The following is a 20,484-nucleotide window of genomic DNA, read 5'->3' on the forward strand; positions in this document are numbered from 1 at the left end:
AAGGAGAAAACACCTTGTCAGTATAAGCAGGAGATGCCTTGAATGGATGCCTTGGTATTTGAATCAATTTCCTCTTTTTCTGTTTTGATTGTTATGGAAACAAATATGATCTTTAGATGGAGTTAACAACTGTTATGTTTGTCCAAAAAAAGGGCCAAGAATGAGCATGAGTGGAGAGAGGGCCGTTCAAGCCTCACAGTGTGGGAAAACATGAAAAAACCCAACAGTAGAGAGTAAGAGGATGTGAGCTGTGCTGTGCTGTGCTCACAATGAAATCATTGGGAATTTTGCCATGAAAGCAGAGCTGAGTTGTTCTTTCAGGTATGAAGATCAGTGCAAATTGCAAATCCAGAATGCACATTAAGAAGTTAAGACAGGAAGCTGTTCTTTTCTTTGGATGAACTGAGACACTGTAAAAGCTGGGTCTCTAAACTTGTGTATTCTAGCAAAGCCTTGGCACAAGTCTTGCTTCCAGCATCCCTTGAGGGTGTTCTCCCACTGCCTCCTTGAGTTCTAGTGGCCTTCCTTCTCTTTTCCCATCTGACCAAGAGTCTGTACTGTAAGCTAAAGTATACTGGAGTGAGCAGGTATCTTTGCATTGTCTTTACTAGACTTTGAATCAGAGTAGAGAAATAGGAGTTGCTAGGTTTATAGGGTTTTTTGCAGATAAATTAGGACATTTTGCTGTTGTTTTGATTTGAGCCTCAGGTAGTCCTAGCAATAACAGAAGCAGCAAACACGTAAAATAAGATTCACTTTGATGAGACGAGAAGAGTTTATATATGTCATCCCAGTACAAACAGGAGTTTGGTGGCAGAACCAGGAATGAAATCTGACAGTCCTGACTTCCCTCCTTGTGCTTTCACCATTTGATCATGTAAACTCCCCCAAATCATCATAAAATTGTGCAGAGTATGATCCAGCAGAGACCAACTGTGCCTGGCTCCCATGAGCTTGCCAAAGCTGTTGGGATAGCGAAGGAAGAGACACACAATTCCTTTTAAAATGGGTTTTTTCCTCCTTTTTGTCATCATCTTTGCGGTGGTTTGTGAAGCATCGGGAAGACACAGGACAATGAACAGAAAGTGTTCCAAGGAAACCAGCCTTCTCCATGCCATTGCCCAACAAGCACCAGTGTACCAACCACGGAGCTTGCATAGGAGTGTAGGACACACATGGGGACTGTGATTTCTGCTGGCATGAGGCTTCTCTTCCCCTCTCAATGCTCAAAGTAGAGAAAGGGCAGAGAATCGGAGCCTCTCACTGCTGGTTGAGGCTGTCCCTCATCTCCAGTACAAATGCAGGTGCAAAATTGCCATCATTTTTTTTAGAGCCATAAAATGGAAGCTGCCTTTGAGCATTTGACTGTTCCTCTGTTGCAAGTTAGGGCCAGATGCAAAAGAAGACTTAAGCACCTACAACTCAGTAGGTTCCTCCCAGCTCAGGATAACATTTCTTCCAGTACCAGCAACTTTATGTCTAGACATGCCCAGAACTGCTGTGATCCGAGCAGCTTAGTGCAGAGTTCCTGTCTAAAACCCACTGGGATCCTGAAAAAAGTAAAGGAATGGCACTTTTCTCAGGACAGCCAATTTGGATGGAATATTCTGAACAAGCTTGATCCAACAGGGCTAGTCCCCTCACATAATACATTCATGGCTACTCTCTTTGGAACTTGGCTGGGTGGAAGAGGTGCTATCTGGCTGGACAGTTGGGTTTTCACTGACAAACCCGAGCAGAGTGAGAGTAGTCCTCAGCCATTTTGCCTCAGGGCCCAGGCCTGCCCCAGTCTTGTGGGGATTGTCTAGGAGAACAAGCTTTCCCTCCGGGAGTGAGACTGGAAATCTGACATTTTCCAACACAAAGAAGAAACAAAAACACAAGCCCCTTTCAAGGAAAACATAAGTGTAGAGAATTAAAATGAAAAGAAAACCCAACACCAACAAAAAAAAGAAGAAACCACAGTTATTTTGCTGGCTAATATCATGAAGACATGATAGTACTTGCAGCTTCCTGCTTGGACCTGGCTTGCTCCAGAGTTATTTTGTGTGTTAATCATGTGGTTTAGATGATGAAGATTAAGTCTGTGTGAGCTGATTCAGATAAAAGGGGAAAAGGCAGGAATCAAACCTTCACCCAAAACTCCAGCCTAAACTTTTCTAAGCTTTGAATAAAAAAAAAAAGATATTAACTTTTTCTTTATTATCCCTTTGTTTTGCAATTAAGATTTTATTTATAGGTAGTATTATTCATTAGCTACAGTTATTCATTCAAAGCTTTGAAAGTGCATAATGCTGCTGTTATCCCTGCAAACACAAAAGTGCACATTTCAAGTTCACAAAGTGCATTTCTGTCCTTTTTTCTGAACTGGGATGTTTAATAGAACTAGATTTTTTAATCCTTTTTACTGTTTCCAGTGTAACTACCACTATGCCATGCAAGTTTCTGCCTAGTTTTGTTTTCTATGCATCCTGGCCTGGAATGTTCAGTTACAGATTTCCTGATAAAAACCCCATCTGACAGCTAGCAATTTAGCCAACGTTCCTCAAAAACAAGTCTATGAAGTCATATTCCAAAGCCTAAACAGAAGTGTGCAAGTGGCATGAATCTCAAAAGCATCAAGAGCTGCTTACTGCTTGGCAATTTGGGAAGGTGAAACTGTGTTCTTCAGTGCTTTACTATGTAATACTTCCAGATACCTGTTTGTATCTAGTTGTCCCAGCTGATGACATGCTTTCATGCTTGATTTGCACAGATTTGACGTTCAGTGAGCAAGGGAAATAAGCACCTACTCAGTTTCTGCATGAGCTGGACAACTCTTTGCACATGTCAAATCCAGGTGTAATGAGCCTGATATTTGCTCATGCAGACATGAGGCATGTAAGTAGAATCATTGTAACTGCTGGCCTCATCCTCCCTTACTTTTATGTTATGCAGCAGGGGTGCCTGGCATTTCCAGATGTGCCACATACATCTTTTACACACCCTGTGGACTGGCTCTGAGTCCTTGAGTTTGACTGCACAGTCATGAGACAGTGAGGAATCAGGCTCTAGACATATTGTATATGAAGACTTCAGTTACAATCCTGTGTTACAGCCCGTGATGATACAGCAACGTGCAGGAAAGCTGACCTGAAATATCCCATCAAGGGCTAGCTGGGGAGACGGGTTACTGGTCAGGGAGATACCGTAATGTCAGGCGTTTCACAAGACAGGTGGACCTTGGTCCTTCCAAAGTACAGGCAAATAAATGAGATGCTTAAATTAGGTGTCTGGCTCCTTCACTATAGTCGTTGGTGAGAGGCAGGTAGCTTCAAAAAGAGTCTGAGCTGCCCAGATGTTAAGGAAATGGGGAATCTAACAGTTCAGTAAGATTAATTGAGGCCTTCGAGCCTTAGAGCTGAGTATATGCAAAAGCAGAGCATCACAGAAGGACACAAGAGGCAAGTGCTGTCTGGAGACTGCTGTTCAGTTGGTTGGGTTTTCTGCACACCTGCAATTACTGCTTCTGAGTGGTTATGGAGGGAGCTGCTTTTCGTGACAGCTGCTGTTTGTGCAGTGGTTCAAACCCAGCTTCAGTCAGGATATATTAAAACCAGAATGAGTAAGCCAGCTCTGTGGAGTGACTTCCATCATTATAAACTAAAGAGGCTTGGCTTAACATTTGAACTTCTTGAATGCTTATTCTAATCCAACCACAGAATCTGCTGAGAGCTTCAGCCATGACTAATTAAGACACGCAACCATTTAGCTGCGGTTCATCCGTGCACTTAGCAGATTTTGCTTTAGTGGGACTTAGTGGTGCAAAGTGAGGTGCTGGGGTGAGTGGCATTCAGAGAAACACATGGACTAACAACCCTCCACTTTGATATTGGCTCTCTTACGCCTTCCATGCCTGGGAATACTACCGTGGTCTCAGATGTAGAGTCAAAACAAACAACCCACTTCAAAAATGAACTGCCCTAGGAAGTGTCTTTGTGATTTTTTTAAATGGTGAATTAAAAAAACATAACATGAATGTAAATAATTTTCCCTGCAATGAATGCAGTACAAACATCCAAGTCTTTTGCTAATACCTAAAAGTTGTAGTATAAAACTGTCTCTATAAACAATAGCATTTCTGACAGGTCAGGTTTATTTCTTTTCCTCCTCCCCCCAGTGTAAATGAATAAATATTAATGAAAACAAAAAAGAAGCAGTAAAGCTTATCTAATAATTTTTCTCCTTTCATTTTCTGATCATGCTCAATTTAAAAGTGTTCTGGGGTTACATTTATTCATATATATGGTTGTTTGAGCCTTTTATTAGCCATGATTCATTCTGCATATCAGCATAAAGTGGTGCTCATGCTTTCAGTCTGTATCTGTTCCATGATGCTCAGTTATCTGTCTGCCCTTGAGCTATTGGTAGGTATGGATTTGCATGTACACTGTTCTCCTATGACAATAGTATGCCAGGAATGACCGGTCTGGTATTACCTGGTCAGGTGAGGTTCCATTCAAATAATGTACATGCCACCAAAACAATTCAGATCAAAGGTCTGTCTTTCAACAGAATTAAAATGTAAGGACTTCTAAAGCAATTTTAGCAGTTGGCTTTACAAATGAACTTATGTCAGCTGCTCTGTATGATGACTGACTAAATTACTTCTATATCTAATCTTATCTAGCTATCTGTCTGTCTGTTTTTCAGCATTTCAGTACCCATCACCATATTATCTAGGCGCCACCATAAGATTAAGAAGCTCTGCAGTGACATTCTCAACATGATCTGTTCAAAGGTCATTAGCAGAGCCTTTCGTACTGGAAAAGACTGGAGGAGAGCACAGAAGTGACCTGCAGAAGGAGAGAAAGAGGAGAAGGAAGGGGTTAGCTGTTGGAGCCATTTTGGTTGTGCTCATCCTGGGTGGCTTGCTTAGCTAGTACTGACGTATAGGAACCTCATGTTAGCTGCCTTTATTCTGCTACAGAGACTACAGTACTTGTACACTCTCATGCATGGCCTCAAGATTGATACCCCTGTGCTCTTTTCAGCTGCTGCAGACATGCTTGGTCTTCACCATTTCTGTACATTACTGCCCCAGAGCAGGATATGTCTCAGAAATTCCTAGTGGAGAGCAAGCACTGCCACTCAGGGAACCACCTTCTTCAGACTGACACATTGGTAGCAATTTCATTTTTAGCTTAGCATGGAAATCCTGCAAAGTCTTTGTGTTTGAAGAAGCCAAAAAGGGTGCTTTTCAATGTACACAAAGTTACACAGGACCCACAGAATCGAGAGAGATGACTATCCCACATGGCCCAATCCTGCCTCCAGTGAAGTCAGTGCTGTAGCATCTCTGATTGCCATTAGCACGTGCTGAGGACAGCCTGGAGAATGTGAATTATGGAAAGGTGGCACCAGCCTTACTGTGTTCACTGGTACAGCCTGTTGCTACTGTCTCAGGAAGTGAAAAATTTGCCAAAGCTCATTTTTTGACCCGGGCTGCAGTTAGGAAGCCCAGCTCAGTCTTAAGGAGGTCAATGACTGTGTGCTGATGGGCTGCTCAAACCAACCCCCAGAGGTCTTGTGTACCCCTTTTGGTACAAAAACACTAGGGGATTTACACTAAGGGATAAATAGGTGGTTCCAAAGCAAGATGGAAAGAGCCAAAGTTGGAAGCTAACCACAATACGTGGGTGTAAGCGATTACCAAAGGCTTCCAGTAACTCTGCTATCATCAGAGACTGGCTTTATGGGTATGGCCTCAAGAAGTTTCCCTCCACTTAATTAAAGAGGCAGATAAGTATCTAGGTGGAGTGTGCAGATAGGTTCAGAATGAGTTATCCACTAAGGCTGGTTCGCTGCACCTATTGTTAAAGCCAAAATATAATATCAGATTAATGCATTATATTTGCCTATTATAGCACTATGTCATCATTATATGACATGTTGTAATTAAAGCCCTGCGTTAGAAACAAAACTATTTGGCTTGGGATAAGTTGCCTTTATGACTTCTGTGGTTATGATTTCCTCCTTTTCTTAACCCCTTAAAACTGCATAATATAGCTATTTGTAACTATATAAAGAAAGTTTCTAGTTTCAGATCTAATCTCAAGTAATTCAATGTAAATAAAGCCAAAATCTGGCACATGGTCTTTTCCTGTGCCTGAATATTTGGTAATAGAGGGAAATCCACGTTGTTTGTGTCAAAGGAGTCACAAAGATGGGCATTGGATTAAAGGAGAGCACACATCACTCACCATCCAGACCTCTCAGATGTCCACACCAGTTCCTGATTTTGTACAATTCCCCAGTCCTTTTCAGGAGAGAAAGCCACTCAGCACACTTTCACTCTGCTTTTTCCTTCCTGCAACTACATGAGGAAAAAATTGGTTATTAGAGTAGTTTCTGGACCTAGCTCTCAGGAAACCCTGCTCACAAATGCAAATCTGCAGGATGGGTGTGTGATTGCATGCATAACTTGGAGATACGATTAAGATTACAGTTTGGGTAACTGACTATGCTAATGTGTTTAATGAATGATTTGCATATGCAAGCTTTTACATTTCAAGAGTTGGTGATTCATGCAGTTGAGTGCCAACCTTAACCTTGCTGTCAGATGTACCCAGACACAGTATGCCAGCAGTACCCCCTCTCCCCGCCATCGAATGCACAGAGCAGAGCTTTGTCACCCCTCAAGGTGTCATTTCCCCACAATAACCAGGCTTTCTCTGTTTGAGAAGCAAACGTTGTAGGGCGATGAATCTTCCTGCTCTTGTTTGGTAGCAGCCTTTACTATTTAATATTTTGCAATGCTCTTATATAAATCTAATTGGTGTCTTTTATGTTAGTAACTGAACCATGTGTTTCTTTGGTTCGGAGATGACCACCTTAATGAAGGTTAATGAGGAGAGGACAGTTGCCAATAGCTAGGGGTGATATCCCACTGGCTTAGGCAATCAACTGGTGAGAGTTTATTCCATTGCTGCAATGCTGGTAACACAATAATTTGCTTCCTAATTCATGGATGACCTTTCACCTAGACTTGGAGAGAGCTGGATTTGGCCTTGGTAACTCGCTTGTGCAGTTTCAGGGCTTAAGCACACCAGGAACTATTTTGTTATTTCTATTTCACTCATGTCTTGGAAATGTGCATTCTCTTCACAAGAGCAATTTCTCCCGTGCAGGAAGGCCCGTGAGTAAGTGCCAGATGTCTCAGCTCGTCAGTGTGGGACACATACACACTGCTGATTTATAGAACTGACTACAATTCATGTTTTTAGCATTTCATCTAAAATAATCACGTTTCTAACGTGAAAAGAGGTAAAAATAATAATACACAAATAGGTTGGGTTCTTTTAACCTAGAAAAGTTATTTCACCAGCTTTTGCCAATGGTACCTTGGCCACTGCTTGAGGGGAAATTTCCCTCTATGGCTGCTTACTCACACGAGTAAGTCACTAAACTTGATCCCTCTGTGACTGCTCCTCTTTGCATGGAATCGGTGGCTGCAAAGGGATGACTCAGAGGGCAAAACGGGATATGATGGGCACACATGGACATTCCAGGAGAGTGTGTTCTCTCCCACAATAGTTACTTTTCTGCTCTGCAAAATACTCAACACTGCAAACCACTACTAATTTCTTTTTTTCTTTAAAGATTTCTGTCAGCCTCTTAAAGGTGCTTTTATGAACTCCAGTCAGTCCTTTTCCATGTGGATTGATGAGTCAGGCCCAATTACGTGGATGGTTTATTATCCTGACATGTTGTCCCATGTGTCGTGACATACTTAAACTGTGACAATACCCACCAACAGCAGGAATTACAAAGGGAAGGGAATTTGAAAGGAAAATACTGAGGACTAAGTGAAATTCTGTGGAGGCAGAGCTCAGAATCAGAGGGAGAAAAGGGAAGACAGTATCCAGCTTTGAACGTGATTTCAAATACTTTGAGAACCATGAGGCATGATAAAAATATGGCCCCTGCAGAGGATTTCATCATGAGGGACAGGCTTCCCTGTACACTGGGTGAAAAAAAATTACTTTCTAATAGCATCTGCCTATTTACATACATAATGAGGCAAACTATGTGGTCATGTTACTGCCTGGAAAGTATTACTCCCTGGGAGTGAGGGACAGTTGTGCTTCCAGTCAGTTTCATGAGGCTTTCCCTGCTGAATTCATTCATATTTTTTAGCTTTTAATATAAACTTTAAGTAATTAATATATGGTATTGTCAAGGTCTCATTGCTCATATTTCACAGTTCTTTAAACAAATAATACCCAAGACACATCCAGAAACATCTGTCTGTAAGTGAAAAAACTGAAGCAAAGAAAGGTGAAGTAACTCTCCTGAGATCCTGAAACAACTTTGCAGCAATGCCAGGTACAGGATTTTGCTTTCCTTACTCTAGAATCACTAGGTCATCACTCCTCCTTAATTAACATGGGGCAGAGTCTCTGCAGCAGAGGCTGGAGAGCGACCATCTGAGCTTAACATTTAGCACAGGACCAGGGCAGCACCCTCCCTTCCCCTGCCATGTCCCACTGGCTTTTTCAGCTGTCTAGTGTGGCCAAAGCCCTCCTGAGCTCCCTAGCTAATGTTTAATCCTTGGGGGGAAGCTGAAGGAGATCATAAATTAGCAGAGGCGTTTATTTGGAGGTCACATTCACCTCCTTTCTTCCCTCAAGACATGGTGGTAGGTAGAGGAAGGAAAGAAGCCAGCCCCACATTTGTAAGGCAGCATATAAGAAGTGGGCTCTTCTGCCCTCAGTCTGTGCACAGGAGTCATTTGAGTGTAAACAATCGTGGATCTTGACAAGCTGTGGATGCAGGACACTGAGTGGGTCAGAGTTCCCAGGAAGGCAGAGCTCCTCACAGGGGACCTTTACACAGGATTAAATGGTTTTTACGTGGATAATTAATTTTCCCATTTGTCTCCTTTGTTTCCTAAAAAACCTTCCACATACCCAAGTGGCAGTGACAAACTCTTGTCAGAATAAAGCCTGTGTTGGAGTCACAAAGGTCTGAAATGCTGATATCAGAAATGCTTGTTTTGGGCTAGCAGAGACTAAATGTGTCAGTGATGGGAATGGTTCATAAGAAAGCAATACAGGGCTCTTAGGAGATGATCCTCAGCCTCGTCTTCTTTGAATGCAGATGAGGATGAAGCCAGCTTGTGCTTTTGCAGTACGATGTACCTGTATTTTCACAGGCAGAAACAGACACTGCAAAGATATTTTTTCTTTGAGAAGGAAAACCAGTCTCATGATTTCTGGCCTTTATTGTAACCAGGATGACCCTCAGAGTGAGAGCAGTGTGTGAGAAATAGAACAATGTCTGCCACAGTCTGCAGAAACCAAGGACTAATAGACTCAAGAGGTCATTATAGGAATCTGTTGATCAGAAAATGAGGAAGGTACTAACTTGAGAGCACAGGTCCTACCATGATTAGCAGTTTCACGGTGCTGTAAAAAGTGTGTCGCTTTGTTCTCCCAAGTAGGTGGAGTTTTGTTGGCACATGGAGCCTAGGAAGGGGTTACCACTACTTTTATTTTCCACGTTTAATGCTTGGCTGTTAAAGTGGAGCTGTTACAGAGGAGGGAGGCTGAGGGGGACTGCAGCCTGCATCCTCCAGCCCTGCTCCACAAGCTCCCTGATGGATGGTCACTGCTGGGAGGGGGTACTCCAGCGAGATAAGAAGTACTTGTTCCTGAGCTATTCTGTTCTGCAGAATGCTGCCCAGCTCCTGCCCTTCTGGATATGGGCAAGTATCTCACAGGACATACTGCTGCCCACTGCTCCCCCTGCTCTGAGAGCTAAAGGTGTGAATGCAGGATTTTACTTATTTCTATTTTAAAGACATTTTGGTTTTCTCTATCATAACAAGTGACTCTAATGCCAGTAAAGCATGCTTAATTGGCAGGGTTTAGAGACCGATCATTTCAATTTATGCCCAGAACAGGTAGGGCAGCAATGAAAGCCTCTCCCACCCAACCCCACCCCTTCTCGCCAATGTGCCTCAACCCTGCCCTGGAGGGACCACCTGGAGGGCTGAGAAGGGAGTTCCCTCCCTCCCTCTGTGCAATAAAAAGGCATAGTCCTACAGTAAATACCAGGTTAAGCTTATGGCTGTTTAATAGTTAGTGCACCTCTGGTAATAAAGCTCTTGCAGGGCTCGTGCAGAAGAGCACCTGCTGCTGAATTAATGCAAAAGCAGGAGCCATTTGCTAAGGTTTTGCCTTTAAGGACTTGGCAGAAAACACTAGGGTGGAATTTTCACTTCATGTTACCATGAGGTCAGTGGGAAAATCGTTGATTGCCCCTAGCCTGTCTGTTGGAAACGGTTCCCATCACTGCCACAGCTTGCAGCAGTCTTCCCAGAACCATGTACTGCTTGGTATCACTTCCTTGTTTTCAGGCCTCTTCCCCACATGGAGATTTGTCTTCTTGGCCTTTTTGCCAATGGCTTTCCAATCTGTCAGCCTCACTCGAGAGCTGCATCCCTTACAAGCAGGCACAGGACTGCATGACAAGAGGTTTGATTGCATCATCCCCACCTCTTCAGAGTGGCCCATCCTTCACAAGCTAAAATCCACAAGAGCTAATTCTGGAGTAAGGTACAATCGACCCATATTTGATATTGACAGAGGGACAACTACCAAGGAGTAGTGATTTTCCCTTGCAAAGTGGGAGCGTCTGTTCGTCTAAAGAAACTGTTTTACAAGGAAAAAAGAACCAAAACAAGGCCTGTAGAAATGCCATGTCACTGTGAGCCTTTAGCAAGTCAGGTTTATGCAACTGCAGAACTAAAATAAAAATACCATTTTGCAGTAGCCATGAGCAGCACCCAGATTGCCCAATGCAGGCACCCGTGCTTTTCTCAGCATCTGCTTTATCAGTTGTCTTCCAGCCCATGGAAGTCCACGGCTCTTGGCAGCAGCTCTTGCTGATGTGGAGTGGGTTATTGCTTAAGAATGCTTTGATCAGCAGCCAGGTACTAACACCATGCTCTGAAACAGTGGCTTGCCAGACCTGGACAGCATACAAACTGATGGGCTCCTTCAGTACAGTAGGAAGAAATCGGGATTCCTTTTGGCCTGTTCGAGCACATCCCATTCACCATCATTCTGGACATCCAGATCTTCTGTCATGTTTTTCTTTCCCAGGACTTATGCCCATGCCACAGCTGCATCACAGCAGCAGCCAGGCAGCTGCAGCTGAGGCTCTGAAAGGATGTGTTTCAGCAGAGCACTTGGCATGTCCAAAACTTTACAGCTTGTGTTCAGCATTGTTTTGCTTCTGTTCAGGTAGGACATACGCTCCAGCACTTTGTTGATTTGAGACCAAACAATAGCTGTTAGAACATGGACTGTATCCCACTTGTCAGATGTTTTGTTTGTTGAGGTTTTTTCAGGGAAATGCAGAACTGCTGGAGTCACTGTCATCTCCTTTTGTAGAGGAAGAGACAGCCAAGTCAGTCCATGTGCTCTCTCAAACTTGAAAACACATGAAACGAAAGTGCCCAAAACTTACTAGAGCATGTGTTGTAAACCCAAGCAAGACACAGAAATTCTCCCTGAGACAACTGTGATCTCAGATCCATGTATATACAGATTTATGTAAATACACCCATGTAAATACAGATCTATGCATTAATCATCACTCACGCAAGTAATAATAGTTCCACGGAAATCACTAGGGCTACGTGTGTACAATGAAGCACATATGGAAGACCAGTGTTATCAGTAAATACACCTGCAGCTGTGGCAACTGCCCTTGTAAGAGGAGAGGCACACGTGTGCATACAGCTTCTACTACATTTAGGGGCTAACTGGTGATCTAAAGATATATGACCAACTGGTGAAAGAGTCAGGACCAGAAACTGTCCCTTTTGTTTCAAAGCACAGTGTTTCTGCCTTGCATCTTCACTTCTACGTATTCTGCACTCATTAACTCTTTGCTTTGAAAGTGGTTGAGGACACTGCACATCCAATAGCTGCAGTCATACATAAATGGCCTTCTGCCTTCTCTCCTGCTCCTTCACATCTGAGGACTTGACTCAGCAATCAGCACTACTCTCAGGTTTTAGCACAAAAATATTCTGTGCCACCAGGAGCGATCATCAAGAACTCAACAGCACGAAAGCATTCCTGCTGGGAAGTTATCTTTCTTCACAGGGCTGGCAGGAAAGCTGGCTTGTGTGCTGAAGTTAGTGGCTGTGGTCCAGCTTGCATTCCTTTAAGCAACCAAACTCCTTGATAATTACTCCTCTCTTTTTGACAATTCTGCTCATCTCATCGTGCCAAGTTATCCCACAGATTTTGTTCTGCTCCTTGTACACTCAAATGTTAGACGTGCTCAAGTGTCTTCATAAATTACATTCTAGGTTCATTTTCTGGCTTTTTGTGTTTCAAAAAACAATGGAGACGGAATGTGTATTTTACTGTTTTGAGTAAGACACCTGGGCTCAGAGAAGCGTGGCAAATCCCTGTCAGAACCACCCACCCCCGAGTTATTGTCTAGATGGCAGAGGCTGGGGAAATGAGCAAAACAATGTTTCTGTAGCACCACCGCCGCTCTCCTCCTGCTTCTCCAACCGGCTCCAGGCACTTTCTCTTGTTCTTGTGATTCCCTTCCTGAATTACTTCAGCCAAGTAATTGTTTCATCATGTTGCCCAGAAATATTTTCCCATCGTGTCACCATGACATTCATTTCTAAACCCAAAGCTCCTCCGCTCCCGTGTAGCAACTGTATCACCAAACCGTACTGGAGCCAGTCCCAGGTGAGCTCACAGCGACGGGGGAAACGGCGGAGCAGCGTTACAGGGATTTTTGCATTGTTTGAAGGAGACTGATTCCTATTACTGTAATTTCTAGACAACACCAATGAGCTACATACCGCAGGCTTTAATGAACTGCTGTTGCAATAAACTGGCAAACCCGAGGTATTTATAGAAAACAAACAAGCCCTTGCACTTGATTTGTACAGGAATAGACTGTAGCATCTCGTAGCCTCTCAGAAATTCAGGTCTGTGCTCTGTCTGGCGTGATGTGCAGAGGTGTCTGAGTCCCAGCTCAGCAAAACCAGGGCTGCTGACTGACCCAGCACCTCTTCAGTGTGCCTTATGGAGGGAATGTGTGAGTTCTGAGAGAATTTGTTCTGCAAATTGCATGAAGTGATGTGACCTAATGAAAAGCTGATTGAAACACCCAGGACTCTGAGAAAGTGCTTTGATAGCTATGCAATGTGTGATACGGGAATCTCAGATGCAAGGGCAGATGGGACAGGGCAAGGTGAAAACTGGAGGTAGATGAAAGTCTTCCTTAGCTTTTGATTAGCTAGAAAATATTATTGGAGTTTATTGTTATTTACTATATGAATAATTTTTGTAATAAATAAGTATGAAAATTTAAAACCAAATGAGGGTGAAATTTGGTGCTGCTCTGACATTGCCGCAACCAGGCAGAAAGTTTAGAACTAAATGAGTCCCTTTTGGAAATGCAAGTCAATGAGCTTCAGCAACTATGAACCTACTTATCCACATTTTGAGTTCCAGACCTGGTGTTTTTCACATCCAGGCAGATCTAACCACCACTACTTCTGCAGAGCTGTGCTTGACTGCAGCTCCTGAGCACTGATGTGCTGGCATCAAACCCCAGGGACGATGCCCCTTCCAGAATCATCTCAAAGAGAAACTCTCCTGGAGTTTCACATAGTTTTACCATCAGGCTAACACCACACCATAAATTTCACATGATCCTGATGTCAATCTAAGACTGTATCTAATCTTTTTAGGTGTTTATATACTCACCATAGATTGTGCTGCTCATCTGCCCAGGCTGTGGCAAAACAGCCTCAGTTCACGTGAAAGAATGAGGAATCTCAGAAAAGCTCAGGATTTTATCCAAGTGTAGAGTTTCTGCCAAAGTTTAGCTCTGTGTTGCAAAGATTAAACTCTCTGACTGTGTCTTGGATCCCAGCAAAGAGTTAAATAGAATTTAATTATTTTAATCATTTCTCCTGTGTGTTCAGCAAGTACCTCTCCAAAGAGAACTAATTCCCTCACATATTTATGTACAGGGTTGGCCACATGGTTTTATTTTTACTTAATTGATTGATTTTTAAAAGTGTTCAGAATTTGAAGAGAACTCTTTTGGAGTAGTTAACTAGATTGCTAGTTTTGTTTGGATTTCTGCATCAATATCTGAAGGCCCTTTCAGCATAAATGCACAGGTTTCAATTTCTCTACCTGCTTCACAGTAGTTTACGAGGTTTACCCTAAGATCCTGTTAAGCATTTGCGTAGACTTAAACATAGAAAAGGCTAACACATGGGAGAGTAGTAATACAAACCCTTTTGCATTAGCAATTGGTAGCAAAAATACTTAGAACCAAATTCATCATTATCCCTGTCCACTGTATCATCGTGTATATCCAGTACAACAGAAGGTTCCAGTTCAGTGCTGCTTTAGGCTCACTTTGTGTGGGGATGAATGGCAGGAAAAGGCAAGACAATGCTTATTGTATCTTAGGAGATATCACTATAAACAACAAAAGATGTATAATTTGGCCTAATTTACGTTTTTTCTCTTTATTAAAGCAGATACTGAGTTGCATTGACTTTTATTCTGGTCACAGCTAATCAAACACTGCTTGAAAACTAGCTAGAATGAGAGTAAGTGCATATCTACACATCTACATCAGCAACAGTTGTTCTAGCAATGAAACCGGTTGTAGTTTTGGTATCTGAAGGCTGTTGCAGAATTTCAGTGAGGAAAAAGCCCATACTGTTATCAAATGTGATTGAGTCTCCCACCCAGTAACCCTTTGATGTACTTTGGGTGATTTTATTTGATAGAGTAACAATTACTACAGAAATAAGCGTAAAATTTCCTGCATCTTCCAAGAGTCCCTAAGGGAAGGCAGTAGGAAAAGTGTGAAAGCAACACCAGTGTCAGGGCTGCCCATGCTCTACGTGCTTTGGGCAGATAAGCAGAGACTAATAATTACTATCAATAGAAGAACTGCTAACAAAATTGTAATTGTATTTTTAAATAGTTTGGTTTAAAATGATACATATGGTTGCTTTTGCAGAACTAAGCTAGACCCTTTAGAAAGGGGATGGCAGTGCTAGGGATTTGATCTTACAGACACTTCTACCCAGGAAGAAACTCCGTTACTTCAGTAGCAATGAGGAGGACCTGTGTGAATCAGGTGATGTAATAAGTGATTTGAAAGTGAAAAAAAAAACCCAAATCCAAATGAAGTGCTGTTTTTAAACTCCCTTAAGATGCAAAACAGGCTACTGGAGTAACAGCCTTAACTTCCCTTCATGGTTTGCCTGCATATAGACTGCAAAGACTTACCACGGGCTGTATGGAGTTGCTTTAGGAGAAGCTCAGGAGATCCTGACAGAAGACACTGAGACATATGGAGTACTACTTTCAGTCAGCAGTCTTATTTGTCATGAGAAACTGTATCAATATTTGGAGCCAAGCCACTGTTTGGGCAGGGATTTTCCAGTTCCCCCACTCTGATTAGAAAAGGTATTTGGAATCTTTTTTCTATTTCAGTGCTTGGAGCTTTCTCATTTCTCATTTCCAGACTATTTTTTCTAGGAAATGTTTTCATTACAGGGGCTTTTTCACATATTTGTTTAGAAAGTAGTGTTTTGTGACCTCCATGCATTTAGTAGCACTACAAAGCTCCTAAAATGTAAGTCATGTGGGTAGGAGAAGATTAGGAAAGGATTCAGTTATTTTCTTTTGACTCTTTTGCAGATTCCTTCTGAGAAAAAAAAAAACCCGTGTCCTCAGTTTTCCTGTCTGTAGCTGCACCTTTCTGACAACAAAACCCTTCTTTTCTGTACAAGTTCCCTCCTGAATGAGAAATCTGTAATCTTAATTAAGAGATACAGTGGAATACAACATTAGCTTAAACATAGTTCTGTAAACTGCAGCAACACCACCCCAGCTCTCCTGAACTGTAGCAGGCAAAGTTTAAGGCTGGGGATTAGCTCATTCGTGCCTGATCTATCTCCAAAACTGGACTGTTATTTAAACAAATATAAATACCTTTAGTCCATCTTATATTTCAATCTCTCCTGCCTTCCAGCCCCCACAAACTGAGCTCTTCTTGGAACCTTTGTCAATTATAAGGAAAGAAAGACAGAAATGTATCCAAGGACACCTTCGGTCCTCCAGCAATTCCAGCCGCAGCAGCACTCAGCTCTGACTGGGAACACTGCTTGTAAGTTTGGGTAACATTACATGGCCTACAGCACAAGAAGAAAATAGGATCTAACAATGTGGATAAGTTTCGTAACTAGAAGAATAGTAGAATAAACAGCCACAGGAGGCTGGAGTAATCATCGTCACGAGGGACAGTCAAGACAAGATCTAACGTCTATCTTGCCTGCAAGAACTTGAGTCATGCTGGTGCAGGAGCTCGCTCACCCAAGAAAATCTATTCTTAGGGTCTCATAAAAACAACTTAACTGCACTGCACAAATTAAAAAGCAAACGAGTGAAATCTGTACCAGGACTAACACTCCACTGCTTACGACTGCACAGCTCCTGGCAGGAGCTACGGAGGCACTGCGGGAGCAGGGAATGCCGAACACATTTGGGTAAGAGCTCTGGGAGGTTTGCCCGCAGGAGGCTGTGATCTTCCGTGTCAATAAAAGCAAAGCAGTTCTTTCAGGAGAAAACATGCTTTGCTTAAAGAAACACCAGAAATAAGCAACAAATCGGAAAATTGTCCCTCTGCGTGTATAGCGGCAAATTTAACTCCACTGTTTTTCAACTGAAAACCCCTTCTGTGCTCAGCTGTCAGAGCACAGACAATTCAACAGTTTCTTTTCTGGGGCACTGAGAATCTGGATCTAAAAACTTAGTGCTTAAATTTGGCCTAACAGGAAAACGGAAAATGCTGAGTAAGGCCCAATCTTTCGCCCAGCTCCCTCCACATAACCAGCCTGAGACTCTTCTTACAGACCGCGACAGAGCAGCCTACAGCGGGGGAAGCAACACAGCCCATGAGCCTCATCCCAGTGGCAGGTTCTCTTTGATACAAAGTGTCCTGCTGCAACCTCCCATCTCCTCTGTCACCTCCCCCCCTCAAAACTTAATCTGCCACTTACCCCCAGCAAACACACGTGCACCCAGAAACAAAGACCTCTCATCACAGAAACTCTACCTGCGGTTTTGAGAGAACTGTCTCAAGAGGAAAGGTAAGGGAGTTGTTCACGTGCCTCTCACCTGGACGGGTTTCATGAGAGCTTCCTGAGCAACCACCGAAATTACCGACATCCAACAGAAATGCTACTTTCACATGTTTATTCCTGTAAAACTACAAACATAAGAAATGCTGAATCATAACTTAGAGAATAGAAACTCTGTAAAGAACAACAAAAGAAAAAAATCAAACCTCATTTTAAGCTTCCTCCTTTACTTTTTCTTTCCCCCCCACATCAGACTTGGCATTACTTTGCCAAAGAGCAGTCATGGCTTGGATAGCACATCTTGCTCTGCACGTTCAGAACAGCAAGAAGTGGAAAAAAAACCAACACAAACACCTCCTCCCCAAACAACACCCAAGCGGCAGCAAAAGCAAGTGATTAGAGGAAATAAAATGAGGCAACAAGAACTGGCTGAAGCTTCCAGCTCTGCTCTTTTTGGGTTTCTCTTGGGGTTTGAGGGTTTTGTTTTTTGGGTTTGGGTTTTTTTTTCTTTTTCCTTTCTCTGAGTCACAGAGAAAGCCAAAAGACCAACAAAAATCCTGATCCCTCATCACAGCATTGAGCCAGATCCAGGCAGAATCTCAACCCTGCATTTATCTATCTTTAAAGGTGCCTTCAAAATCAAACAAGCTACTTTTTTTAACCTAGTCGTAAAGTTTATTAAAATCGTTCATTAATGCTTCAAACGTAGCAAGACTGCATAGATCCCAAAATATACATATGTATTTTCTTATAGAAATAGATTATTCTTTATAATAAAAAAACTGTAGGAACATCTTTAACAGATTACTCAATTCATGACTGACAGTTACACGAGATTGCATCATGTACACAGCATTCCCAGCCATGCTTAAAGGATTGCATCACTTTGCCCTTGCTCTCCTCTCGCTCTTTTAAATAACCCCCGCGCCCCGCAGCCTGCAGAGCCCGCCCGGGGCCGGGGCCGCCGGCCCCACCGCGCCCCACCGCGCCGCCCCGCTGACAGCCCCCGGCCAGGGCCCGGCACCTTCCGCCAACATGTAAATAAAGACCAACAACAACAAAACAACGACAACAAAACCCTTAAAACCAACCCACCCCCCCGCCCCTCGAGCCCTGCCCCGGCCCCCCAGTGGCGCTGAGCCGGGCCAGGAGCCGCAGGCTCCGCTCGCCCCGCCGCCCGGCCGGGGGTCAGCAGCGAGGCGAGGAGGCGAGCAGGGGCTCGGGCAGCTGTTTGAACAAGTTCCTGAGGGTGCTCAGCTCCCGGGAGAGCTGCTCCACCTTCTTCTGCAGCCGCTCGTTCTCGGCCGTCAGTTCCAAGACTTTGTGCTGCGTCTCCAGGTTGCGCATTTTCGCTTTGTCGCGGCTCTTGCGCACCGCGATGTTGTTCCTCTCCCGGCGGAGCTTGTACTCGTCGCTGTGCTTGTCCACGCACTTCTTGGGCTTGTTCTTGCCCGCCGGGGCGGCGGAGTAGCCCCCGCCGCCGGCGGCGGACTTGGAGGACTCGGAGGGGTTGGGGGTGCCAGGGGGGCTGGAGGAGGACGAGGTGGACAGGTTCCCGCTGCTGCCGCTCGGCACCGACTGGTAACCCAGGTAGGAGCGCACCGTGCTGCCGTAGGGTGAGGACATGCCCCCCGGTCCCGGCCCGGCTCCCCCTTCTTCCTTGCGGGGCCCTTTGCAAGAGTCCAGGGTCTCGAAGACCGGCTCCACCTTGGTTTCCACGATCTGGGGCGGGAAGCAGCCCGGCAGCCCCCCCGGCTTGTGGCTCTGGCTGGCGCACGGGTGGCTGTGCCGGGTGAGGCTGATGTAGGTGTAGTCGGGCTTCTTGCTCCCGCCGCTGCCTTTATAGTCCTCGGCGAAGAGGTCGGAAAGGAAATCTTGGCCGCCGCCGCTGCTGCACGGAGGCTCAAAGTTGCCCCCTGCTGCTGCCGCTGCCGCGGGAGGCGGCGGCTGCGCCGGCTGCTGGGATGCTAAAGGCTCCAGGTAGGGGCTGAAGTCGATGGCTCTCTCGTGGTCCCCTACGGTCAGCTCGGTCATGGAGCGGCCCCCGGCCGCCCGCGGGTGCAGCTTGTTGAGAGCAGCCAGACAGTCCGCCTCGTAATAGAAATTGGCCACTTCCATGGATTTAAAGGCGGGCGGCTGGATGGGGAGGCATGCTGCGTCCCAGGCCACCAGGCGTTGCATGAAAGCAAAGGGGGATGCGGGGAGGAGAAGAGGACGCAGGGGGGGGCCCCCCGGCAGAGGATCGAGCTGCCGCCGCCGTCGGGGTGGTGATGGTGGGGGGGTCCGGACCCTGCCGCGGTCTCTGGCGCTGGGCACGGCCCCCGGCTGCGCTGCCCACCCGGGCCGGATCAGTCCCTGCGGCGCGGCGGGGCTTCACCGCTCCGGCTGCTGCGGCGGGAGCTGGCGCGTCTCCTCCGGACCATCTGGTTCTGGGTCTCCGCGTCCTAAAGTCTCTGACTTAGGAAAGTTCCTTTCCTCGGTTATTTATAGGGGCGGTGGATCCCATAGCAACAGGCGCGTCACCGCCTGGCCGCCCGCCACGCCGCACACTCGGGAGCCGCCGGCCCCGGCCTCGGAGGAGGCACCGGGGTGGGCGGGCGGTGCGGGGCGGTGCGGGTCCCGCGCTGTGGGGCGGTGCGGGGCGGAGCGGGGCCCGCCCTAGGAACGGGGCTTTGCTGGGGGGTGGGACCCACAGGTGATGGGGGGCCGGGGCTCGGCGTGACAGGGCTGGCAGCGGGCACGGCTCAGCCCCCGGGGGCGCGGGGGGCGGCGGGGACACGCGCGGGCTGCGGCCGGGCCAGGGCGGGCTCTGTCCTTCGCACCTGAGCGCGGGGTGGGCGCAGGTTCCGCCTGAGCCCCTGTCTGCCCTCGGGGAAATCCAGGCAAGAGAGATTTTTTTTCCGAGTCCTTTTGGCAAGACAGGGGCAGTTCTGCGAATAGAGGACGGATCCCGTTATTCCCCGTCCCGTGCTCGCTGGAGTGAATCCCACCGGCAGGCAGACCTGTCCGTGGGGACGTGCTCGGAGGAGAGAGCTGAGCGAAGAAGGGGCATTGAGTAGGGCACGGTTCTGCTTCGGGCCTCCTTCCCCCGGCTCCTGCTAGCCAGAGAGTCGAGCAAACCCAGAGCTACCCTCCCCATCTCTTCGTGCAGGACAGTGCCCCTAAAGTTTGTCTCGTTGTATTTACTTTACATGACATGGTGCAACCGTCTGGGTACACAAGCGATAGTGAGTCTGTGTGCTGAAGCCAAAGGGGACGGGATGCAGAAGGAAAGTGAG

General features: G+C 45.6%; 1 protein-coding gene across 1 annotated transcript; it reads right to left on the bottom strand.

Moving 5' to 3' along the window:
• Window positions 1-17,307: 17,307 nt before the first annotated feature.
• Window positions 17,308-19,716, bottom strand: CEBPB (CCAAT enhancer binding protein beta). The gene has a single exon (XM_062009303.1). The coding sequence runs from the start codon at window positions 19,385-19,387 to the stop codon at window positions 18,395-18,397; it is 993 nt and encodes a 330-aa protein (XP_061865287.1). The 5' UTR covers window positions 19,388-19,716; the 3' UTR covers window positions 17,308-18,394.
• Window positions 19,717-20,484: the final 768 nt, after the last annotated feature.

This window comes from Colius striatus, chromosome 16 (assembly GCF_028858725.1).
Source record: "Colius striatus isolate bColStr4 chromosome 16, bColStr4.1.hap1, whole genome shotgun sequence".
Classification (NCBI taxonomy): Eukaryota; Metazoa; Chordata; class Aves; order Coliiformes; family Coliidae; genus Colius; species Colius striatus.